Source organism: Sceloporus occidentalis, unplaced genomic scaffold, assembly GCF_023333645.1.
Source record: "Sceloporus occidentalis isolate IW3139 unplaced genomic scaffold, rSceOcc1.0.p SCAF_4, whole genome shotgun sequence".
NCBI lineage: Eukaryota > Metazoa > Chordata > Lepidosauria > Squamata > Phrynosomatidae > Sceloporus > Sceloporus occidentalis.
The window spans coordinates 135,365,162-135,392,239 of NW_028316984.1; the positions used below are offsets into that span (position 1 = coordinate 135,365,162).

Genomic DNA, 27,078 nt, shown 5'->3' on the forward strand with positions numbered 1-27,078 from the left:
ATTTATTGCATAGGAGAAACATAATAGATAAAGCTTTTTGTCCCCTTTCTTGTCAGTGAGTGAATGAAAATTCACTGTTGGCTCCGTTTTATGTATGTTTTCTCCCCATAGGTATTATTCTCTGGGGGAACATGACCGAAAGCGTTTAGAAGATGATGAAGACCGCTTATTGGCTACACTGCTTCACAATATGATAGCATATATGCTTATGATGAAGGTGCCATTTTCTATATATTTTAGAGTAATTTAGCACATTTTCATGAGAGTTCAGATGCTTCCATAAGGGTATTGTGTATACTCATGTTTTAAAGACATGTTTCATGTTTGTATTGCTCTTAAACAAAAAAGTTTTAAAAAATCACCACTGACACAAATATAATAATAATAATAATAAATTTTATTTGTATTTCCCGCCTCTTCCTGCAGATCGAGGTGGGATTACAGCAAAGAATAAAACCACAATACAATACAAAATACAATATTATCTAAAAATACAGTCAGTAAAACAACAGCAGTATTACTACCAATCACTAAAAAGGCCAAATCGTTGTCAATTTTCCGTTCTATCACATCAGAGTGGGAATGTTCCATAAAATCAGCTATAAAAGGTCAGGTGGATAGGCCCACTGGAAGAGATCCATCTTAAGTGCCTTTTTAAAGGCTTCTAAGGTGGTAATGAGACGGATCTCTTCTGGTAAGTTGTTCCATAATTTAGAGGCTGCGGCTCTAAAGGCTTTATGGGAAGTTGTAGTTAGTCTAATTTTCATATGTTCCAATAGTTTCTTCCCTGATGTTCTAAGAGTGCGGGGCAGATTGTGTAGGGAGAGGCGTTCCCTTAAATAACTTGGGCACAAGCCATGTAGGGCTTTAAAGGTAATAACCAACACTGTATTGTGCCCGGAAGCTGATCAGCAGCCAATGAAGAGATCTTAATATTGGGGTAATATGGTCAAATCTTGATGTTCTTGTGACCAATCTGGCTGCAGCGTTTTGGATCAATTGAAGCTTCCAAACTTTGTACAAAGGTAGCCCCATGTAGAGTGCGTTACAGAAATCAAGACGAGAGATTACCAGTGCGTGTACTACTGCTTCAAGGTCCCTCTGGGCCAGGGACGCAGTTGGCGTATCAACTGAAGTTGGTACCAAGCACTCTTGTCCATCTCCTCCGAGATGACAGCTGTAGAGACAAGTCCAGGAGTAGAGACAAGTCCAGGAGTACTCCCAAACTGCGAACTTCATCCTTTAGGGAAAGTGTGACCCCGTCCAGGGTTGGTAAATCTCCTGGTTGGTAAATCTCCATCCCTGGACCAGGAGTACCTATTGTGAGCACTTCCGATTTCTCTGGATTCAGCTTGAGCTTGTTTTCCATCATCCAGCCCATTACTGACTCAAGACAGGCATTTAGAGAAGAGACGCCATCCTAGGTCACTGCAACAGTCGGAGACATAGAGAAAAGAATTTGGGTGTCATCAGCGTACTGATGATATCTCCCAGTGGCTTTGTGTAAATATTAAACAGCATGGGAGACAGAATGGCGCCTTGAGGGACACCAGATATCAGCTCTCTTTTACGAGAGCAGCTGTCTCCCAGCATCACCATCTGGAATCTGCCCGAGAGGTAGGACCAGAACCACTGGAGCACAGTGCCCCCAATGCCTAATTCCCTCAGGCGTTCCAGGAGGATACCATGGTCGATGGTATCGAATGTTGCTGAGATTTCCAAGAGCACCAGCAGGATCACACTTCCCCTGTCAATGCCCAGATGGAGATCATCGACCGAGGTGACCGTGGCAGTCTCAACTCCATATCCCACCCTGAAGCTGGTAATCAGCTTTGTCCAAGACAGCCTGGAGTTGGAAGGCAATATCCATGTAAAAGCAGTAAAATCAAGCAATTAAAATACAAATTTAGCAATAAAACAGCAATAAGATGATAATCAAAAGCAAATTGAAATATTGAGAGAATTTTTTAAAGTATCAGCTTCTTGTTACCAGATGACAAAAAAACCCTCTATAACACACATTCTGACAACTATAACAGACCATTCAAAACAGAGAACAAGTGGTCAGACTTACTCTCCACTGACCATTTGTGCCAGAATGTCCCAGGTGCATCTTCTTTTATTCTGCTTGAAACTGGGATGGATGGGAAGAACTGGAGAATATCAACAAGCTACGGTCATTTCTCATTCCTATTTTTTTGACATCATCTTTCACTACGATTTTATATAAGGACACCATTTTACTATTTAATGGGCTTGAGCATTCATGGATTTTGGTTTTCACAGAGAGTCTTAGAACCAAACCCCAGTGGATACCAAGGGTCCACTGTATATTTTTTTGACTGATGAATTATTTTTACTGTTTTAAATTGGTTACATTGATTGAAATTGCTTATGGTGCTCTTATTGTACACTGACATAAGGTGGAATATGAATATTTAAATAAAATAAATTTTTCTCGTCTGTGTGGCTTGATTTACCTGCTTCCCCTCCCAACATCTTCCTAAGGAAGGTAGACTGAGGACTGAGTGACTTTTGCTCACTCATACCATTGCCTTTCCCAAAGCAAAATATGAGAGGAGGGTAAGCGAGAAAGATAGAAGGGACAGCAGTGTATATTAAGAGGTTTCTAACACAAATATTTTAAACATTTTAATGCAGTCTCATACTAATTGGTAAAAAATGTAATGCATTTATTTATATTTAAGTCCTTAATTGGATATATTTGATCTACATTTTGTGGGAATGCAACTGGTAATATAAATCAATTTCAGCCCTGTGCTAATATAAATTTATACAAGTTCTTGAATCTGTAGCTAAGAGGAGAAGAATAACAAAGCACTGTTCTTTTGCTTTTTAGGTGCAGAAGAATGATATTAGGAAGAAGGTGCGCCGTTTAATGGGGAAATCTCACATTGGCCTCGTGTATAGTCAAGAAATCAATGAAGCACTTGACAAAATTTCTAACGTGGTACGTTAACAAACCATCATTGCATGTGTGTCTATTTTTCATGGGCATGGCGAACCAGAATTATTAATCATTATTGTTAGTTTGCATTCTTGTGCAAAGGGCATTATTTATTGTCCAAAATTTGAGAACAGTTTATTTGAAACTATAAGTCCTTCTTCAGTGTATTTAACACAGGATTAATATATTGCAAATAGAAGAAACTGATTCATAGATTTGGGATTCATTTCTCTTTCATTGTACAGTTTATGTACAAGTACAAGTTTATATCAAATGTATTAGGATATTGTCTTATCTTATGCATTTTTTTGAATGACAAGGAGCGATGGAACTCAGCTGTAGCCAAAAAAGCCAATTTTTTAACCAACAGTACCTTGCATGAAATAGAATTGCCTTCTTATTCAAAACAGTGGACCTGAGTTCAATTTTTTGTGGGCTGCCTGAGGTAGTTGAGGTGTCTGGGCCCCATTAGGCTGGTGCACAATAACTAGAAGCTGAATGATTATACAGGTTCCTTAGTCTAAATCTCTATAGTGCTGTTGGTAGCCTAAATAAAGAGTTGAATTGACTTATCCTGACTTGACCACTGGATCAGGGTGACCAGATATCCTCCTTTTCCAGGACACATCCTATATTTCAACTTACTGTCCAGGAGGAATTTCAAAATGTCCTCCATTTTGAACATAACCAAGACGCACGAATTTACATTTATATTAATGCTATTAGCTTTTGTTTTGTAATGTCCTCCTTTGCAGTTGTGACATCTGGTAACTCTGCACTGGATTTCTCTCATAGAATCATAGAATCGTAGAGTTGGAAGGGACTACAAGGGCCATCCAGTCCAACCCCCTGCCATGCAGGAAATCACAATCAAAGCATCCCTGACAGATGGCCATCCAGCCTCTGTTTGAAGACCTCTAAGGAAGGAGACTCCACTACAGTTCGAGGGAGTTTGTTCCACTGTCGAACAGCCCTTACTGTCAGGAAGTTCCTCCTAATGTTGAGGTGGAATCTCTTTTCCTGCAGCTTGCATCCATTGCTCCGGGTCCTAGTCTCTGGAGCAGCAGAAAACAAGCTTGCTCCCTCCTCACTATGACATCCCTTGAAATATTTAAACAGGGCTATCATATCACCCTGTTTAAATATTTGAAGGGATGTCATATTGAGGAGGGAGCAAGCTTGTTTTCTGCTGCTCCAGAGACTAGGACCTGGAGCAATGGATGCAAGCTGCAGGAAAAGAGATTCCACCTCAACATTAGGAGGAACTTCCTGACAGTAAGGGTTGTTCGACAGTGGAACAAACTCCCTCGAAGTGTAGTGGAGTCTCTCCCCTAGGAAGATGTTGCATTTCAGGTGTCAGGCTGCCTAATAATCTCTGTCCTTTCCCCAAACTCCCAGAGTTCATTTGCTCATTCCTTTGACGTGGGTTGCTTTCTCCCATTTGCTATTTCCCTTAAGGGTGTTGTTTTTCACTTTGCTTTTAGAGGTTCAATGACTTATATAGTAGAAAAAAGGGCTCATAGGCCCGGTACATACCGCCCTGAAAGGGCGGGCTGGAGACGGACGTTTTTCTTCTGGAGGGACGCCACAGCAGCCAAACTGTGGCTGCTGTGGCGTCCCTCCGTCCCAAAAAGAACCCGGAAAAAAACGGGTTATTTTTCCAATGCTGCACAAATATCATGAGTGCACCATTGGTTCACTTGTGGCATAAGTGAGGCACAGTGATGTCTATACACTGTGCGTCACTTACGTCACAATGGCGGCTCCTGTATGGACAGGAGACCACCATTACACCGCCACCATGACGTCCTAGGGTTAGGGACCATGAGGTTGGTGCACGGTCCCTAATCCTAGAATCGTTGCCTGGATGCCGCTTCTTGGCAGTATGTATTGGGCCACAGTTAACTTTTAAGTGCATACACACACACACACACACACACACACACACACACACATAGACACACACACACAAATATGTATATTTGCGAACCATATATACTCGTCTATAAGTCAAGAAATTTATGCCCAAAAATTGACCTCAAAATCCCCAGTTGACTTATTTACAGATCAGTATGATAATGTGATAGCAGCTCTTTCAGATTTCCCCATGCAGTCGGCAGAGCACTTTATTTCTCTCTTGCATGAAGCAGAAAGAGTCGTGGGTGATTGATTTCTTTTAAACAAACAGAGTCCCTCTCCCACCCACTGTCTGAGGACTCAATGATGAAAGGAAAGCTGAAACAATGAACTAAAAAGCCTCAGTTAGAATCTCTCTTGTAGCTCGCATACCTATACACACACTGAAGGAGCCTCCAAGTTTTACCCTCTTATCCATGGGTCATGACAAAATCTATGATTTTGGCTCCAAAACCTGCCCTTGACTCATACATAAAGTCAATTTATAGTCGCGTGTATAGGGTATATCTTTATTCACATGTACTTGTGTGTGTACTTAAGCATGTGTGTTTTTGTGCGTGTGTGTTGAAAAGACAGCTAGAATCACTATAGCATGGAGAATATTTATTGTTTGTGTGAGCAGAATGAGAGCCAGCGTGGGGTAGTGGTTTTAGTATTGGATTAGGACACCGTGAGTCCAGGGTTCAAATTCCTGCTCCACCACGGAAAGCTACTGGGTGACCTTGGGCAAATTCTCTTTTCTAAGCCTCAGGGGAGCAACTCCTCTTTGAATAAATTCTGCCAAGGAGAGCCCTTGATACGGTCGTCATAAGTCATAAGCGTTTTGAAGGCACACAACAACAATGAGCAGACTAGCTTGCTCTGGGGGGTATTATCTCCAATGCTTTTGTTAAACGATCCAACAATATCTGGGGTCCCATCTTCTTTTAATAGGTGCATGTTCCCCTCCCATACACATAGAATGAGAATCATAACTGAGAAGACGTAGCTCATGCTTGTATTTGTTAATGTGTTTGGGATCTATTAATAAAATGTATTACTAGTATGCCTTAAAAACATAATTTGATAATCAATGTAAGCATTCTCATGTTTCACTGATTATAATGGGGAAGGAAGCATAAATAGAACTGTGTATAGAAGCTTTGCATATTAAATACTAATGCAGTTAAGTAATAGAAGGAATAAAAACAGCTCTGACTCTCAGAATTTTGGTTTAAGATCTCATACACTGCTGTAGCACTGCTTCCCGTTTCTTTTCAAGTAACATTTTTCAGTAGTTTCATCCCGTCTTATTGACCTCTTTTGCACAGGTTATAATAACACTTGCTAAACATGCAGTTAAGCTGGTTGTTCTGATTTTGATTTCCCCTCTTATTTTTAGAATGGTAGAGAGCTTCCAATTCGACCCAGTGGTAGTAGACATATCAAGAAGCAAACATTTGTTGTACATGCTGGAACAGATACAACAGGAGACATCTTCTTCATGGAGGTAGTGACCAAATTTAATGTCAACAAAGCAGTTGCTGTTACTTAAGTTGTATAATGAATACTGTCTAAAAATATTTCTGTTTCCAGGTATGTGATGATTGTATTGTGTTGAGGAGCAACATTGGCACTGTGTATGAGCGCTGGTGGTATGAAAAACTCATCAACATGACATACTGTCCCAAAACAAAAGTACTTTGTCTTTGGAGAAGGAATGGCCAAGAGACACAACTGAATAAGTTCTACACCAAAAAGGTACATCTTCTACAAAGCTTTGTCACAGTAGAAAGATCCATTGGCACTTACTATGAGATAGTATTTATATGGGGTATGTACAGGACATCCTGTAATGGGTTTGTCAACGCACTCCCTTCAACAGGCAGGCTTTTCTACTAATGTGGATTTAAACAAACATACTGCTATTTCTTGGTTCTTATCTATCTTTCTATCCAGGGATTTGACATTGAGCCAACCAGCAACTGGCTTACAAAATGCAAGGAATTTTAAAAATTGTTAACATGAAAATTATTTTTATGGTTCAAACTGTATCATTCTTTATCCACTGTGGCAATTTTAAACTTTTAAAGGAAGAGATGCAGATGTCACATTGTTTGTAAAATCTGAGTTTAGAACAAGATAGAATCATTTCAGATATTTCTAAAATATTTGTAGCCTAACAGTGTTTTCTATAATTTGAGGAGGCAATAACATATCATTTAATCAAATAGCAAAGAAACATCTTTTGCTTTACCTTACAGAAATAGCTCAGAATCATTTAACACAAATTGTTTGCAATGAAATGTCTTACATCTTCCTGTAAAAAATAAATATATATAACCACAACTTGTTTTAGCTCTCCATCTTCCTCAAACAGTATTTTATAAGACAATAGTAAAGCAATACTTTGTCAATATACAGAAAGATCTCCCCACCAAAAAAAAAAAAAAAAAAAAAAACCCAAAATCAAATTATAAAGTACAGTAGTCCCTCCCTGTTCACGGAGGGTCCATTCTGGACCCCTCCACGAATGAGAAAAAATGTGGGTAGTCAAGCCCCATTGACTGTAATGGTGGCATGCTCCTGTGTGCACTGTTGTGTGTGCACCAAAGGCACACATGCCATTTTATCCCTCCTGGCTTGCCATCCACAGAAACTCAAAACCGCAAACGGGAAGTCTGCAAACAGGAAGGGACTAGTGTACCAGATTTGTAACTTCCCTTTCCTGTAAGATGCTAAAACTGATGTAAATTGGGATTGTTTCATTTTATAATACTTTAAGATCCAGTGCCACTTATAGCACACACATACAGTAGCCCTGAATCATAATGGTAATCTCAGCCAGAGTAGACCTATTAAATCAGACATTGTAGCTTACAACATTTATGAAGCCTCACTGATGCTTCAGTCTATTCAAGTTGGAACTGTCATTAGGATTCAGGTATTAATGTCTTTCAGAGCTTGGAAAAATTGCATCCTTGGACTGCAAATCCCCCCCAGGGACGTAGCCAGGATTTTAGGAAGGGGGGGGGTCCAGACTAAGTGCCACCATTATAATGGGGCTTGGGCACAGCAGCGCAGCAGCATACACCATTCATTTTTCTAATGGAAGGGGGGTCCCGGACCCCAAGAACCCCCCCCCTTGGCTACGTCCCTGTCCCCCCACCAGCATGACCACCAAGAAAAGTGCTTTTCTAAGCTCTGATCCCACCTTTTAGCAACTTTTCATCCTCCTCCACATTTTTGGGGGGGGGGGAAGTGCTTAGTTGGCTCAAGAGATGTTGCTTTCCCTTTGGGGGAAAATTAAGGGCCAGAAGGTATACTGTTTAGCAACAATTGCCTGTTTGGGTTCTTTATAGAACAGTGTTATTTTTTTTGGGGGGGGGGGGGGGAAGCCAATGCAAGCATACATATAACAGGATGTCTGAACTGCTTCATATTTTTTCCTCTTTCTTATATAAGTGTACTGTGCTTCCTATAGTTCATCAACCATCCATTAAAACAACCATTCATTCACATAATTGTTTTCACCCCAAATTATATGTAATATTTCCATCCAGTTACCAAACCTCTTTGAAATGGGAGCAATGATATTTTAGTTATTTCTACATGGAAATGATTCAGTTTTCCCCTGCCATAGGCAGTTCTGTTTTTTCTATTATTATTAGACATCAATGTTACTTTAAATGAAAATGGGATAGTCACTTTGGTTTGAACTGGAAGCATATCTGTGAAGCTCAGTGGGGCCTCAAACAGACGGCCCAAAAGGTCCACTATGAGGCCAATCCGGGGGCGGGGCATGCACATGATTTACGCCCCTGGATCTCACGGAGGCCACCCAGAGACCATGCTGGGGCTGTCTGATGCAGCCCTAACCTGGCCGCAAAAGGAGCGGTTTCTTATTGGGACCCTGGCATCTGGTTGCTGTGGTCCTGTGGCAGTGCCGTGGTGATTGGGGTGGGAGCAGCCTCTGGCCGCTCATTCTGCCCTTTCTACTTTACCCTAGAGTTAGCTTTTTGTGGGAAGGGCCATATGCAGTTGTGGCAGATAAATAAATATCTGCCTAGAAGTCTTGTCTGTGTGTCCTGATTCTTTTTTGCTTGTTGGGTAGTTTGTGTGTTGAAGCTTTTCATTTCTGGCTGCTGCATAAACTCTCTGTTTTCTGACTTTCTGTTTTATATCTGTGGAAACATATTATTACTTTTATGCTTTTTACTTTCCTCTGTTACAGTGCCGGGAATTATATTATTGTGTGAAAGATAGTATGGAGCGAGCAGCTGCAAGACAACAAAGCATAAAACCAGGTAAATCCTTAAAAGGAATAAATCTTTGCTAGAGTTCTTTCAGACTTTTGGAACTCATGAAGCACATTGGGTTACAGGGCCTGACATTACATGCTTCCTATTTGCTCTGGGAAAGTTGATGCTCAAAATTAATAGTTTTATTGTTGGATCCTAGATGTTGATAGAAATTAGGGAAAAAGTTGGTTGGATAGTAGAAATTCAAATAGTGAGGAAACCCCAAAATGGAGGGTGGATGTTAAAATAAAGTATCTAATGTCTCTGGCCGTATTCATATGAGTTGCTAACTTATAGATGAATCATAAAATCCCCAGTTCTCTAATTCTTGTTGTGTTCACACTGACAGGAGATAAAGGGAAGAGTAAGGATTTCTCTATAAATAGTTATAAGCCCCTAAAAGGAAATGGGAAGAAGGAAACTGTAGCCCTGTAACATTTGTAATGATTGTGTTAAAGTGTGTCCTTCTTCTCATGAATTTGTTTCTGATAGAGGTGTGTCTACTTGTAGAGACAAACAGTGTTATGAATTCCAGTTTTTAAAATTTGGTCAAAATCTACAAAGGCATACCTGATTTTTAAAAATCTATTTTTATTTTTTTAAAAGAACCATACAACGAATAGAGAATAAAACTTTAAAACTACAGGAAATACAGAAATAAATAATGAACAAAAATATCTCTCCATGGTGCAAGGAATCTGTTTCTGCTTACCAGGTGTCAAATTTCAAGAAACTGGCAGATAATTTAAAACACATCAACAAGTATTTTCATACAAAGTTAACCTGAGTAATAATAATAATCTCTCCAAGAGATACTGCATAACCAAATTGTATATTTAAAAGATTCATAAAGTGAATTACAGTCCAGAATTTGGCCAACTTACTGCAGAAAATGTGTTATGGCATGCAATATGCACAGAACATTGACTAGGATCTTACGTCACCAACTGAGGCTGCATCTGCACAGCAGAAATAATCCAGGCTGACACCACTTTAACTGCCATGGCTCAGTGCTGTGGAATTCAGTGAAGTATAGTTTGGGGAAACATTTAGCCTTCTCCATCAGAGAGCTCTGGTGCCACAACAAAATACAGTTTCCAGAATTCCGTAGTACTGAGCCATCACAGTTAAAGTGGTGTCAATCTTGATTATTTCAGGAGTGTAGAAGCAGTCTAAATTACAAATGTGTTGGGTAACTTGACTAGATGATAAGTTTCTCTTATTATTTAGGCTGAGGGTAGCTTAAGTATTATCTCCTATCTGAACATCTCAAACCTTCCCTAATAGTTAGCAGGTGTAACAAAATGTGTTCTTTTCTGTGAGGATTGGCACACAGTACATAGTATGTTTCCAGTCCCCTCCTGCCAGTGATCTCCAGCACAATGAGGAATTGCATTGGGGTTCTGCTTCTTTTTGTTGTGCCCTACTTCACTGGTGAGAGGGGACTGGGAACTTCCTTCTGCATCTCAGTTTTAGCAGAACAGGCCTCCATTGACTGGAGCAGCTCCCTGGAACTTAAGGTGGGATTTACCATTATGGCAATATGGATGCTAAAGAAGCAGTCCTTTGAACAAACAAGAGCAACCCAGTTTTTAATTTAATTTGTTCCTGAAACCCTACTGATTGCATTTTTAAAACTAACTGCAGATATTTATAAACAAGTATTGAGGGTTTCTTTTTTTGGTACTGATTCAGTAAGCATTTCCAGAAGCAGAGGAGATACAAAGGCTCTCAAAGCTGCAGGATCATATTTTGATACTAACAAATTCTGCAACTGTAGATGTTGCCATTCAGCAGAAGTTAGGTGCAACAAATTGAACCCTCAGTCTAAATAATAAGAGAAACTTATCATCTAGTCAAGTCACCCAACCCATCCCATCCCGACAATAAAAAAGCTTTTGCCACATTTCTGAATCTGGATTATCCCATAAGATTAACTGAGCACTAGGAAATAGATGTAATTCAAATTGAAATTACATTCCACAGTTCTTTAATTTTAAGAATAAAAGAGAGACTTTTCTAACATGGTTGTATTCTAAAGCCACCTACTTAGAAAAGGAGACAGATGGAAAGTGTCCAAAACAGTCTGACTCATCAGAGAAAAAAGATCCCGGTGATTGCTGAAGATCAACAAGTAGACTGATGATCTTAAGTAAGATCATAGGAAAACCCAGTTTCTCATCACTGAATAAAAGTTGCATCCTCTTCAAGGAAATCCAAGGCATTGAGAAGTCTCACATAAATTTCTAAAACAAAATTTAACATTTTGAAAGTACAGAGGAGTTCTGCAAAGATCATAAACTCTCTGAGATATATTTACTTTGATTGTATTGACTTCACTGCTAAATATCAGATTTAAATGTGTGTATCTATCCAAATCCTGTGATCAGTTTGTTCTAATTTAGCATAATGTGGGAAACATTCCTTGGAATTACTATTCCAAGATAAGTATTAATATCTGCTAGTAAATACACTGTGCAAAATATTATCTCTACTCAGATTTTGACTATTCAATGAAATAATCTGACAAATCTCTTAAAGGCATCTTTAGTATTGCCTAAGGATAATTTCAAATTCTGAAGAATCACATACACAGAGACTTAATGCATCATGGTATTGCTTTTACTTATCCATGTTACAAAACCTGAAAATATTTTTCAGCTTTGTTTTGTGAAGATAATTTTCTGCTGGTATTTTAACACAGTGTGATGGGTTTTAAGTGCATATGTATCATGTTTGATTAAAGTGCATTTTTCTCCCCCTTTCTTTGTTTTCCTTTTGCACTTCAGGCCCTGAATTGGGCGGAGAATTCCCAGTGCAGGATATGAAAACTGGTGAAGGAGGACTTCTTCAAGTCACACTGGAAGGGATTAACCTGAAATTCATGCATAGTCAGGTAGGAAAGAACCCTCCAGCAAGCGTATTTGAGCATGAAGCTTCTTGAAGCACACCAGTAAATGTGTTTCCTCTTCCCTGTACTGATAAAGGGAAGAAACATGAGAACATCTGAAGAACCATGCTGGATCAGACCAAGGGCCTGTCAGGTCCAACATTTTGTTCACCAGTCTGCTAAACAGGTTGCTGAGGAGAGCTTGCCAGTAGGATATGACCATAAGAGTAACCTCTGTCTCATTCTCTATTCTGAAATATAGACACATTTAATATTTTATTCTATTCTATTTTCTTTTGATGAGTGACAAGAAAAGATTCATTCATTCATCATAAAGAAACATAGTACCTCTGATACTGCTGTATCAGCATTCTAACTAGTAGCCAATTACTACTTTAACCTTCATGAATAACTCATCTTCTAAAACTTTCCCATTTGGCAATCATTTCTGTGTCTAACAATTGCTACAGGCTAACTGTGTACTGTGTGAAGCTGTACTCCATTTGAATGTCCCTCTGTTCAGTAAATGAACTTGTCTTCCAGTATTATTAGAGAGGGAGAAAAGTTTCTCCCTGTTTCCTTCCTCCACATTTTGCATAGTTGTATACACTAGGGGTTCTTAACCTTTTCTTAACCAGGGACTCCCATTAAATATATTTTGTTGCCACAGGCAACTCAAGACTCAAGATTTAAAACATCATCATCAACAACAATAACAACAACAACAGTGATGGTTATGATACTACCTGAACACTGAACCATTAACAATCAGACAGTTCCTTAAACATGCCCTCAGAGGTGCCAGAGAAGGAGGGAAGAATTTTCTCCTGCTTCTTTCCACCAGTTTGGAGCTGGAGCTGATTGAACAGCAATGTGCATGCCCAGCCAGCCAATCTTTGCCTTGCCTCCTGTCAAACCATGGCTCTGGGGAAGAGGCGGCCTGCGCAGCTGAGTGATAGCAGAATGCCCACATGACTGAAGCAAATTCAAAGACTGGCTTGCTAGGCCTGTGTGTTGCTGTTCAACCCACTCTAAAACTGGAGCATGTTGAACTCTGCTCCCTAGAAGCAGGGGATCATGAAGCATTGTTCAAAAAGGGACTCATGCACATGGAAGTAAATAACTGCTCCTCAGAAGAGGAGGTCACAGTGGACTGTCCAAAAAGAGACTTATGCACATGGAAGTCAGTAACTATGCTCCCCTTGCAGCCCTTCAAGCTCTAAGATTCTGTTATTTGATCATAACCCTCAAAATGTTTTGATGTGATCTGAAATAAACTATGAAGTAGAAAAGAGATGGAGGGTGAGGCATTTGAGGTCCAGTGGAGGCAGCATCAGAGTGAGGCAGAGGGATCATGGTGCCAAGGTGGGAAAGGGAGCTGTGGGACTATTGGTGGAAAAGGAGACCAGGAGGAGGAGGAGGGTGAGAAGGGTGCAAGGCAGGCAGGTGGTAGCAGAGTGATGCATTGTGTATAAATGTCCCAATTAACTCTAAATGGGTTAGTGTTAGTTGACATCGGTGCTGAAGAGGGGTGCCAGACCCTTAGCTTGGCTTGCTTGCTAATCCACCCATTCTTTCTTTCTTTCTTTCCCTTCTTTGCTCCCACCTTCCTTCTCCTGTCTTGCTCTCCTCCCCTCCTGATAAGAAGGCCAAAAAAAAAAAAAGGGGGGGGGGTGTCAAATACTTCTGATAGGAGACTGGACTGCTGCTCCTGGCTAGAAAGGAGGGGAGCGGGGAGGGGGGGCAAAGGCTGTCTGTTTGCCTATCAGACCTATTGTTTCTCCCTGCAGTGCAGCAGCCACCTGACAGGCAGTGCACAGACCCAGCTAGTCAGCCAGCCTTTGCCTTAGCTCCTCCTTGGCTCCTCTTCTGCGGGGAGGAGGTGGACTGTGCAGCCTTCAAGCTTTCATGGAACCCCTGTGAGGATATTATGGTTCCTGGGCCACAGGTTAAAAACCACTGGTATACACATATATTGTGTCTTCTATTAGTTGCAATGTCCCCTAAGTTACACATTCAAGAATTTGCAACCTTTCCTCACAGGGGAGTTGCTCTACTCCCTTGATCATTTTGGTTGCTATTTTCTGCACCTGTTCAACTGCTGTGAATTCCTTTTTCAGAAGCACTGCCCAAAACTGTACATAGTATTCCAAATGGGGGTGCTCCATGGATTTTTTATGGGGCAGTAGATAGTGTAATTTTATTTTCAATTAGTTTTCAAATTATGCTCACCCTGGAATTTACCTTGTGTTTCTTATACAGTAACCAAACACATTTTTGTCAAGCTATTTACCACAACCCTAAGATCCATTCCTTCATTAGTTGTTGTCAGTTCAGATCCCATTGATGTATATGTGAAATAAGCTCCCCCTCCCAATATGCAATAGTTTATCTTTGCTTACACTGAATAACAATTGCTGTTTTAATGCCCATTCCCCTAGTTTGTATAAATCCTTCTGGTCCTCTTTGTAGTCCATTTTTGTTCTCAGCACCTTAAATAATTCTGTGCCAGTGTACAAATATCTTACTTTCTGCAGTTAGAAGTTCTTAGTGTTAGATATGTTATATTTAAAAACTCAGAGACTGAGCTAATGATAATCAGAATTCAACAACTGTCTGTAAATATAATTATTAACAACCAAAAGGATTAAAAAACAACAAAAACCACACTTTAATTTATCTGTAACTAGTATACTATGGTCGTTCATTTAAGACAGTGGTTCTCAACCTTCCTAACGCCGTGACCCTTTAATACAGTTCCTCATGTTGTGATGACCCCCAATCATAAAATTATTTTTGTTGCTACTTCATAACTATGTGTTTTCCAATGGACTTAGATGAAAGGCTTGTTCAACCCCCCCCAAGGGGTCACGACCCACAGGTTGAGAACTGCTGATTTAAGATTTGCTTTACAGTGCTATAGATAAAGAATGTTGTTTTAACTGAAAAAGTGCAGTTCGGATAATGATATGAGCTTAGCTAAATTAGATTTTGCTAAACACCTGCAGCACTACTTTACAGTCTTGGAATGTTCTAAGCAGAATGGATGAATATCACAGAAACATGTTGGCCAATCTTATGGAACAGTTTATTTACCACTTAACTGTGGTTCATTCATGCCAACATTCATTATGTGGAGGAGTGAATTGGTAGTTGCAATTTTTTTAAAAAAAATCTGTTCCTGCTTATATTTTTTATAGTTCTTCTGTTGTTCTGAAATGAAAATTTGTCAATATATAAGACTGAAGAGTTTTTCCCACTCATTTACAAACATATTAGATATTTGCTTCCTTTTAAAATACAGTATTATCGCTGGGTATAGAGGAAACACAAATGGAACTGTGTGTCACTTTGTTCCTTTCTCTGGATGTGTTTTCTTTCTGCTTTTCTTGATCATTGTTTTTCTTTTGCTTTGTGTTCATATTTGTTTTGCATATGTTACAAAATTAATTTTAGGGCTGTTTTTCTGTGTGTTCATGTGTGTGTGTGAGAGAGAGAGTGAGTGTGTGTGAGAGAGAGTGTGTGTATATAAAAGAGAGAAAATAAACTGTCAGAGTCAGTCTCTTGTGCCATGTTCTGTTTTTCTTGTAAGCTCGCCTTCTACTGGTGCAAGTTGTGGGCTGAGCTTCAGTGAAGCTGCGTACATGTACATAGCAGAAATGTGCATGGAGGTGGAAGGTTTTTTTTTAAAGTTTCCACTGAAGCCACATGTACTGCTGAAGGGGTAACCCTCTCTTCTATTTATTATGAATAGCCTTGTGAGATTGTTTGACTGTGATCAAACAGTTGATCTTTTAAAGAATTATAGCTATGAAGTACAGTCAGCCCTTCTTATACACGGATTTGTTATACACGGATTCAAGCATACACGGTTTGAAAATGTTCCAAAAAAGTATAAATTTCAATGATCAAACCTTGATTTTCCATTTTTTATAAGAGACACCGTTTTGCTCTGCCATTATATTTAATGGGACTTGAGCATACACGGATTTTGTTCTACACGGGGGATCTTGGAACCAAACACCAGTGTATAACAAGGGTCCACTGTACAGAGAATCAGTGGTCAAAATTCATTTTATAAACCTGATTTGAATTATGTTATTTAAGCAAACGTGTGTTCCCAATCTTGTGTATGCTAGGATAATATAAATGTGGGAACTAGGGCATTAGCAGAAGAAGATTGGCAGGACAAAATGGATTGTGTGGCCATTTTGATATCTATATATTCTTCTCTGTAAAAGCCTCCTTCCACTGTCCATTTGCTCTCCATCTTATTTTTCATTTTAGAGCCTACTGAGGGTGTGGGGCAGAAACAGGTTAAAACAAGAAGCAAAGGGGCCATTTGCAGTGGACGAGAAGGCTCAAGCAGTGCCTTCTTACATTCTCTTTTGCAAATCTCCCTATAACCCTATTTAAGCAATGAAATGCAAACTGAATTAGATCTCCATGCTTGCTTCAGAATTTCACATCTATTTTGTAGATGGAAACTGAACCATAATTGTTCCTGCTGTTCTTGGATTTATCTTTGTCTGAGCTTGTCTAACATCAACCTGGGCCTGAATTAATCACCACTAGGTAGAGTTGCAGGCCCAAAACGGATGGGCTCAAGGGAGTGGTGCGAGGCTGCTCCAGCACTGTTTGCGCTGGGATCGCAGCAACCACAGATGCCCAATCCTAATCTGAACCTATCTAATCAATCACTCCTTCTTTGCCCAGTTCTTTTGCATTGGTATAGGCTTGGCATAACTTCAAGCTGCATTTGTGGTATATGTTGTGTAAATGGCACGCCCCCTGAAGCCACGTAATTTTGCCTGTCTCTTATGGGCCATTGAATCAATGGAACCTACATAAATGTTTGCTTATGAAGATACATTGTTTCAGTGGATCTAATGTAATGGGGATTAACAATAAAATATAAGCCTCAGACACAGCAATAAATACTATAACTGCTCATTCCTATTGTTTTTCTATTAATTAAAAGGAATGCTTTGCTTATTTCAGTTCTACTTTTCCTGAAGGCTTAAGGCATCACAGACATTTCAGAAATAACTAAGCAAAATTCCTCCTAAATATCCTTGATACACATACATTCACACTTGGGCCACTAAACTCCTCACAGTGGCGGGAATATACAGTAACAGTTCAAACACGAACTGTTTTCCATAAGGACCTAAATTGAGTCTGACCTCGGCTTATATTAGGACAGAGCTCTGCCTGGAAAGATCTATACAAGAGCCAAACATTAGTGTCCATAGTGTCCCTGGTATGGCTGCCTCAGAGGGCCAAAGCCAGATAGGCTTGTTACTTTGGCAGAAGCAAGGTGACAAGAAGTTGTTGAAAGAAAAAAATCTATGAAGCTCTGGTTCCTCCTCGTGGTTTCTGTGAATGCACACACATGGGTTATCCTGCGCTTGCGCGGAGCGTATTCAGAAATTTCTAGACCTATTAGAAGCATTTTGGCAGTAGCCCCACCCACTCTCCAACTGCCTTTCCACCTAAACCATCAGTTCCCTTTTTTCCTTCCGCCACTGCAGCATCTCAGGAACTCTTCAGAGTTTCAGTTTCCTGTCAGAGTTTAAATTCTCCAAAAGGCAGGATCAATTTGTGTTTTGGTGGTGACTTAGGGCTTTGTGTTACTCTGACTGATGGCCAAGCATACTTGCAGAGTTGCTTTCAGTAAAAGACTTTCTTGAATGATATTAAAATGGTACATTTATCAATATTAGTCATGTGATGGAGTTTCCCCTTTCTTTTTTAATACTGCTAAAGCTTTTCTTTGTAAACAAGAAGGTGCAAGGATAACTAGCTTTGTCTTTATGCAAAAGGATCTTGTAACACCTCTGAGACTACGTTGTAGCACTAGTGTTCATAGACTTAGTCTATTTCCTCAGATGCATGGAATGACCTGATGCCCAGGATGGACCTTTATAATCAGATTGTATGAATAACATTCGAAACACATAACTTGTGGGTATGGTGATGACGTGACATATTCAATTTATCATTGAGGGGCAAAGGCAGGAAGGCCAGTGTGGATGGAAGATATGAATGATGGATAGAATTTTGATGTGGTGGTGTGTGCAGGCGGAGAAACATAAAGGAGATGTGATAAAATGGCCAAGAGCATTGTCATGAGACTGGGGTGTTAACCAGTGTTGTGATATGTATAGTCTGCTAGGAAGCCCTGTTCAGCCCACCAATGATGAATTAGAGTCTGTGGATGTACAAACGTGTCCACATTATACGCGGGCACACTATACATGGCTTTGAGCTTACGTGCTCAAGCCGCAGGGAGCGCGCGGGGAAACGCATCCCATTCAGATGAATGGGGTGTGTGCCCATGGCGCATGCGCGCCGGTGCATGCATGAGCCCCATTCAAATGAATGGGACTCCAGCATAGGCAGAATTCGCCTTATGCGGGGGGTCCGGAATGGATCCCCCGTGTAAGGCAAGGGTCCATTGTATTCCAGTATAGCTGCTTTTCTTGCCAATCTTCCTTTGTAGCTTTTCCATGGGAGGTGCGGTGGGATTTGTTCAAGGGTCGCTTTCCTGAGTCAGAGATGGTATGCCCAGGAAGGTTTAAATGTTCTGCAACTGTTTTTTGTGTACAGTGCGCCTGCGTCATACGCGGGCACATTATACACTGCTTTCAGCATGTGCCGGAAGAAACAATGGCGCGTGCGCCCATGGCGCACACGCGCCTCCGCTCTGCCCCGCCACAAGCACAAGCCCCATTACTTGTAATGGAGCTCGAGCATATGCAATTTTTCTTTTACACGGGGGGGAGGGGGGGAGATCCCCTGCATAAAAGAAGGGCGCACTGTATTTCCATTCTTAATACCTGATTTATGTCCACTTACCTGGCACCAAATCTGATGATTGGAATGTTGGTAGTTTGAGGCCCAAGTGCTGCATGATGGAGTGAGCTCCTGTCACTAGTCCCAGCTTCTTCCAATCTACCAGTTCAGAAGCTTGAAAATTCAAGTAGATATTGTAAATAGATACACTTCGGTGGGAAGGTAACAGCATTTGGTGGAGTCGTGCTGGCCATTTGACAGACAGAGCAGTCCTTGGACAACACTGGCTCTTCAGTTTAGTAAATGAGATAGCACTGCCCCCTACAGTTGGTTACAACTAGACATTCATACTACCTTTACCTTTAACTTCTGGCACAGAAACTGGCCTATTGGCCAAGGGCATTGTTAACAGAGTATAGCATATATCTCATTAGAGGATGAGCAAATGAAAGTACCTCTAATATTGTGGGTTATGTGATTTAGGTCCTATGATAACATTTCCTGAAGAGATGTGTGAGCAGAGTTGGCATATGGTTTTGAGACAAGGTCTTATACTGGCCTCCCCATTTGTGATGTGCATTCTCTTGTTTGATATTGGGAATTTATCTATAGGCAAGTAAAGGCCTGTCACCAAGAGCCTTTGAGAGGGCAGTGTTATTGTCTAAAATACGTTGTATAGTAGTCCAGTGACATTACATCTGAGTGGTCTCAGTTGAGAGCTCTTTGTGACTACTTAGACAAGAGAATGTAAATGGCAGACAGTTCTTGTATTACACATTTTTCTCAGTGGTAAGTTTACCTTTATTAGACCAATAACAGAGGTTCATAAATTTGTGGAGAAATCAAATCAGTTTTCCTGTTGAATGCAACACTTGGCTAGTATTTTGACTACAATACATTTTTTAAAGAAAGAACAAACATTTAGAGCCAAAATAAGATAATAATGTTCAGTGGAATCTTAAGAATCAAATTATTACTTTGGGGAAAAATGTTGTCTTTGACATTTGGAATAAAATCTGCTTAAAGTTTGTTTTATTGTTGTTAAATTTAGTCACAACTTTTCAATATCAAACTGTATCAAAATTAATACCAAAATGTCAAAAATAAAATATATTTCATATAATGTACAGGTCACTTGCCACTTATAACAGATCTTTCTTTCTGTAGAAGTAAAATTTACATTGGGTCCTTGGTATCCGCTGGGATTTGATTCAAGGACCACCCTGTGGATACTAAAACCCATGGATTATCAAGTCCCATTATATACAATGGTGTAGCAAAATGATGTCCATTGTGTAAAATCATGAACATCTCAAAGATTTGCTTTTTGGATTTAAAAAAATATATTTTTGAGCTGTGGTTGGTTGAATCTGTGGATACAGAGGGAAAACTATATATCTTTTTTGCAATCACCTCATCTCACTCAGCAGTATAGTCATGTGTTCAGATTTTAAGAGTTAATACATAATTTTGCTGTTCTCACTTTGAATATCTATGTATGGGCATTTAAGGAAATGCATTCACAAAGAGGAAAGGCTACTTAAATATGAAACACATCATTGTTTCTGTTCTTAACCAAAGTGCTAAATTTGTGAGTTTTTGCTATAGTATTACTTTCTCAGAAACATAGACCTAATATTTCAGATATACACACCATACTGTTCTAAATGCTTTCTCTTGTGGTTGAATAAATGGAATATGATGAATATTTGGTACCATTTAAATCCAGAGAGTAGAGATTTTTTGTAATAGTTCCTCCCTTATCATTCCTGTTATAGGATTGGTAACATATGTATTTCTTCTTCATGGTCTCTGCAAATCACACAAATGGGTTATATCTGTGCCTGCGCAGAAAGCTCGGAAACCTCTGGAATCACTGGGCAAAACCTAGTTTGCAACTTTTGGCGATAGCTCCGCCCCCTTTATAAATCCCTTAGCGTTCCCACTCTTTTCCCATTTCCTTTTGTCCGCTGTGCTAGCAGCTTGAGGAAACTTCAATTGTGGAATCACTTGTACTCTTGATTTTGACTAATGGCTATCTTGACCTAAATTAGGTCAAGAACAGATCTTGTCCAGTACTGAAATCAAAGTATCCTCAAAGTGTGTCCTTGCTTTTGTTGACTGAATTACATCATATATCCATGATAGGGTATGGTGTCTGGATTCATTCAATGAGTCTTCACATTTCAATGATGAAAATATGAAGATTCACTTTTCCAGAGAATTTGAGATTATTTGTTGTTGAACCAGAGATTGGTGTGTCAGCAGTATAGTATGACAGGCATTCAGAGTAATTATTTATAGTTTATAGATTAGTCTGACAACAACAAAAGAGAAGATGTTTGAGGGGGAAAAGAGTGGATGTCATTTGATAATAAGTGAGACATAAAATATATTACCTTAAATATGTATGACAAATTGCTGAGTTAGTAAAAACACCAGAGGTCTGTCTACCTGTTTTGATTGTATTACAGGAAATTTATGATATAAATGTAACAAGTCAATAAAAATATAGCAATACTTTAAGCATTTTTTTTATTTTAAAAAGGGTGCTAGACAGGGTAGACTGTAAGCAAATCAATTTGCAAAACAAGGTCAAAACATGATACTTCTAGGGTTTTTTTGGTTATTGTTGTTGGTAAACCGCCTTTTCACAGACACTCATAAATATTATTGAAGTTAAGATATTGTTGGAAGAACAGATTTTCTCTGTAGCTTATCATACACACACACAAACAGAAGCACAAATTGAAAAGGGAGAGTGAACTAGGCATAATCAAAGTGAATTGTCTCTAAATATTCTCATGCATAGGTGAAGTAATACCTCTAAGAGCTTTTCCAGCTAATCATAAGATCTTGTTTGAAAAAAAATCACAGTTGTTGTTTAGTGTTTTTTTTTTGTTAGCAGCTGAGTATTCTCAGTTATGCATTCAAGCACAAGGATGCCCATATAACTTTAAAAAATGGCCTGTTCGTTGAGTTTTTTTTTTAAATTATTCTTTCATAGCTGTATGCTCTCCCTCTCTGGTTCCAAAAGTTTTATTGTGGCTTTTTTTCCTTTTTTTCTTTATAAAAGCATTTTATATACAAAAACAATAAAAAAAGCTTCAGGTTACTACATAGTATCAGAGAATATATTGAAGTTTACAGATCAGTACTTCCAAAATCACTTTAAAAACAATTCCCAAACACTATACCCATACGTTTCAATATTCTCTTTTTTTATATATCACTTTCTCTTTTTACTTCCTGTTACCTCGAAGTGTATTCCCCCAAATTGTACAATTTCTTAAGTGTTATATTACAAATAAGTTGCTTATAGGTTATCGTGTTTGCATTCCTATGTCTCTAACCTGCAATTTTTCATTATCTGGTCCCACTCTTCCTCTATTAGTGTAGCATCTTTATTAGATAAATGGCCAAAAAGTTTTATTGTGGCTTTTGAAGAGACAAAACATGCCATTTTCCTGCTTCTCACTTTACTTGCCTCACTTATCTCCTTAGTCTCATCTCAGTAACAATAGTGTCCTCCCATTTAATTTCTTGGGGATGGCGTATTTTACTGTTGTCACCTTATGTGTGTTACTTTATGTAACATAAAAGGCCTGGGAATTTTGTTTTGTTTTGATGAGAAAGATGCAAGAATGGAAATATAAATATTCTGATTCACCTTGCCAAACCCTGTCCTCCTAAAATCATAAATGATCTCTACCTTGCTTTGGTTAAATTTTTAGGATGTGGGTGGATGTACAAGAAGACACTTTGAGTCCTGAGTGGATTGCTTGCTCATTTCTACTTGCTCAGAGGAAAGAAAACCTACTGTTTCATTTCTCACAGTCTCACTTTGTTTTAGTGCTTAGTATCAAACTGTAATTGCTAAATCTTGAGTGATGATATTGTCAGGTGTGGGAAAATGTCAAGCTCCTGGTTTGGGTGGGATGCATGGCACCTCTTGCCTGCCCTCTGTGCCGGAGGAGGATGCATGGAGAGGCAGACATTTAGTGGGATGACCCAAGATCACAAATGACAGACCAAATTTTGGGAGTAGTGTGTGTCCCTCCTTTTGTTGCATTTCAAGGTGTGTGTTTTCTTATTGCTGAGTGCCTGAAAAGGATAGCAATGTTGGATATGTCAGAGATACTAACTCCTTCGTTTCTCTTCCATGCTTTCTCCTCCTGCAAGGAGCGGAAGGTACTCCATCTTCTGCTGTCTTCGCTTCTTAGCCTTTTAAGTTTGTTGATTTCTAGCATTGTGGCAATTTTCAATATTTATTTTTGAATTTCTTTCTTTTGATTTAAATAGTAAACTGTAGTTGAATTGGTAGTGTGTGCTATAGTATCCCAAGTTATAACTGCTGTAGTGTGTTGTTTGGGTTTGATTTTGTTTTAAACTGAGCTTCTTCTTTATACTAATCATATGTTTTTTTCTCCTATTTTCTTTCAGGTTTTCATAGAGCTGAATCACATTAAAAAGTGCAATACAGTGCGAGGAGTCTTTGTCCTGGAGGAATTTGGTAATTACATTATTTTGATACTAGGATTGTACTCACATGGCAGTAACTCAAATTTCCAAATACCTCCATGAGGCAGAGCTGTATCTTCTTGCTTATAGGGTTTCCTTTTGTTGGAGTGGGAAGGTGAGTCAAAGAAGCAGCATAAGGCATATAGTCTGTAGGAGTGAGATGAGTCATCTTGTGCCATGTAAAACCTAGGCCCGTTACAGACGGGCTTAAAAGTCCACACGGCTGCCACCATCGATACGTCACGACCGCGCTGCCTCCAAACGAGGCAGCGCGGTTGTGACATATTGGGGTCGCGGCAGGGCGCCTAGGGCGCCCTTTCCGCAACCCCGGAAGGAGCTCCGTTTCGGAGCTCCTTCCTGGTTTGGTCCTCTGGGCGCAGCCTTCAGACGGCTGCGCCCAGCGGACCAAAGGAGAAAGGGGCCAAACGGCCCCTTTCTCCTTCTCCCTGGCACCACGGGGTGTCCTTGGGGCTTGAAGCCCCAAGGACACCCCTTTCCAGGCTGCGGGGAAGGGGCCTTTTGCCGCTTCCTCGCAGCCCGGAAAGCGGCGGATCGGGGCCTCAGCGGCTGCCGCTCTAGACACTGAGGCCCCAATCCGGCGGGGATAGGTGCGCCTACAGGCTGCCCCAAAGGGGCGGTCTGCAATGCGCCTTAGATAACAAGAAAGATTGAAGGTGTAAAATGTAGCATTGATTTTTTAGGTGCTATGGAAGCCAGGGAAGTGTAATGATTATTTTATAAATTAAGCTGTTAGATATAACATGGGATAGAATGTTAGCATACCGAAAGATACTCTATTTTGAGGAAGTGAGTTGTAGAACTTGAAGGTCTGTGTTGCAGTAATCATTCCTAGTTGGATTAATAGAGTAGGATTCTTCTATTTGTCACAGCAGACTAACATAGGGGCAGTACAGATGGGTGGCCCCATGCTGTCCATCTTTGCCCCGTGTCTGTGCTTCAGTATCCACATGCTGCAGCACAGGCATGCTGTCTAAAAGGAGCCGCTCTAGGTGGCTCCTTTTTTGCGCCGTCATAAAGACTGCGATACAGCCCTATGACACCTCTTCCTCCTGGAGCCGTTTGGGCGCTCAGGCGCCTTTACGTCACGAGGCTGCGCCCCATGTGGACAGGGTTGCAGCTTTGTGACATAATGGCACTGATAGTAGGGCTTGGTGCATATGGATGCTGCACCATATTGAGCCCTACTATCACTGCAAATGGCCCGTCTGTACTGGACCATAGATATGCTTCTTGAATGTGTATTAGATCTGAGGAGAGTTGAGGCTAATCATTGCAGCTTAAGAGAACATTTATGAATAGAGGGTGGATGAGCACTGTTATCTGGACTGATTTGTTTTGCATTTATGCTTGCAAAGTTTTCTGGTATCTAAGATGTTTTTTCTAGTACAAGACAAAATTTGTAGAATTATTCCATTCTTTGTTTCACATTTTAATAATAATAATAATAATAATAGGATTTATTTATATACCGCCCAATCACTGGGAATCCAGGCGGTTTATAACAGAGGGGATAATAGATGGTTCCCTGCCCTCAGGCTTACAATCTAAAAGACACGACACAAAAGGAGAAGGGAATGGTGAGGGGGGGAGGGGATCAGGTCCAGCATTCTTCTCTCCCTCTGAGGCCTGGACCAAAGCAGATGGACTGGAGGGAGGGCTCTTCTTCTTCAGGCTAGCCCTAAATAAAATAAAATCATTTTATTCTGATTCCCAGTGCCATTTCCACTTTTCTTTGAAACTTGCAGCTCAGTCTTAGGTTTCTTTGTTTAAAAATCACAGTAGCTTTCTCAGTGAGACAGAAGCTACTAATACCTAGTGACATCTATTCTGGCATATAAAAACATGTCATAATTTCATTCAGATGAATAAAAAAGTGCATTTAAAATAGCTGTTTCTTTCAAAATAATCTATGATAAGATAGGAACAGGCTTTTGAAACATGCAAGCATATTTGTCCGAGAAGAATGTAGACACTGAGAATGTAATCATAGGGCATCTGTTTGGGCTGTGGTGCTCCAGTGGAAGGAACTACGTAGACCAGAAGCATCAGGCCCCTGCCTATGAAATTTGAGTTACTGCTATGTATTTGTGCTTTACTTTTCGTGGTCCTTTCACTGTTGCTGCTATGAAAACCTTCATTCTCCAGCAGGTAAAGTGATGCCCTGATCCAATTTCTTTCTTAGTGCTTTATATTCTCATTTACAGGGCGAGAGGCTGCAATATGGCACTTGTGTACTTATTTCCCTTCATCCTACTAACTTGAACAACATCAGAAATCAAATCATACAACTCCTATCGGTGGTCGGGGGAACACTTGTTTTGCTTAATTTTTTAAAAATTAATATTTATTTATTAATTTGCTCATTTATTTCTGCACAATTATCTTCTAAATTTATTTCTAAAAATATTTTCCTTGTTGAAGAGGCTGAAGCACAGTCCTTGAGTTGGGGAAGCAGGTAGATATAGTGGGCATGATAAACCCATTGCTAAAGGTATATTTCATGATCAGCTTCTATTTTGTCTTGTTTTTATCTTTTGATTCCATTTTCTTCTGGCTAATCCTTATTTCTTTCAAATTAGTGTACTAGCTCTGGTATGACTTGTTCTCATGCATCACTTTTTTAACCCTTCTATGGTAATACAGAATTTGTTTCAGAATAATTTGATACCAGTTAATTATGTAGCTTAGAGACTAAACTAAGGACCTTGTGCTTACTCTAGTCAATTCCCTAGTGCGTGATTGGTGCCTAATGAGCATGTATGACATATTTTAAATAAATGTTATTTTTAAAAAATATTTCCTGATGTATTGATTCCGGGTTCCATTTACTGCTATCCATATATATATATATATATATATATATATATATTTAATGTCAATATCACTCTATTTATATTGATTAATCTTTACTGTATTGTATCAGCCCTTTCCCTGGTAGCATTTGTTCACTAACTTCTGGAAAAGAAAATGTGTGGATTTCGATTTCCCCCACCCATATAAGTATTCCTGTTAAGTTCACTTGTTCATAGATTGCCTTTTTTCTCTTACTAGGTGATGTTATGGTCGATAAAATACTTACTCTTCTTATCTACCTTTATCTATGCTATATGATCAATAGATGATGGCCTTTAAAAAAATATCTTTTTCTCAGATGTTTTGTGATAACATAGAAAATCCAAGATGTGTCACAATTACTCTGCAAGTAAAGGATTCAAAATTGTGCCTTAATAATTTGGTTTTGGGTATGGTTGTCTGTTTATAGTCTTCATTTATGCAAATCAAGAATTCTAGAAATGTACAAGCTTTTGACTCAGGACACATGCAGACAATGAAAAGAGAGCAACATTTCCTTAGTTCTGCTTTCATATTCTACAAAGTTTAGAAATTGACCTAGTCAGAATATTGAATGATATTCATTTTATATTATACATTTAAATGAAATTCTCCTAGTTTATACATAAATGATATGCATATCTGTACTTGGAAGCTATCACTCTTTCCAAGAATAACTAAAATGAGGTACATTAGCTAGATATCAGGTTTGTCTGGTGGTGTATGATATTTAAACTCTCAAGATAGTTCTTGGAATTACATGCTTTTTCCCCACAACATCAACATGGCCACAGATAATTTTGAATGAGCACAATTAGCTCCCAAATATGGGTCCATTTTGAACTACTTCT

General features: G+C 39.5%; 1 protein-coding gene across 48 annotated transcripts in view; it reads left to right on the top strand.

Annotated features, from left to right (window-relative positions):
- Positions 1-27,078, top strand: part of MADD (MAP kinase activating death domain) — a 156,920-nt gene that overhangs the window by 102,336 nt on the left and 27,506 nt on the right. For 47 of the 48 annotated variants that reach the window (XM_089521616.1, XM_089521601.1, XM_089521610.1 and 44 more), the window contains 7 exons: positions 112-217; positions 2,861-2,971; positions 6,267-6,374; positions 6,461-6,625; positions 9,099-9,171; positions 11,955-12,061; positions 23,297-23,366. In XM_089521616.1, the coding sequence (XP_089377742.1) occupies positions 112-217; positions 2,861-2,971; positions 6,267-6,374; positions 6,461-6,625; positions 9,099-9,171; positions 11,955-12,061; positions 23,297-23,366 (740 nt within the window). The remainder of the gene's footprint in view (positions 1-111; positions 218-2,860; positions 2,972-6,266; positions 6,375-6,460; positions 6,626-9,098; positions 9,172-11,954; positions 12,062-23,296; positions 23,367-27,078) is intronic. The other variant, XM_089521626.1, reaches the window with a different exon arrangement.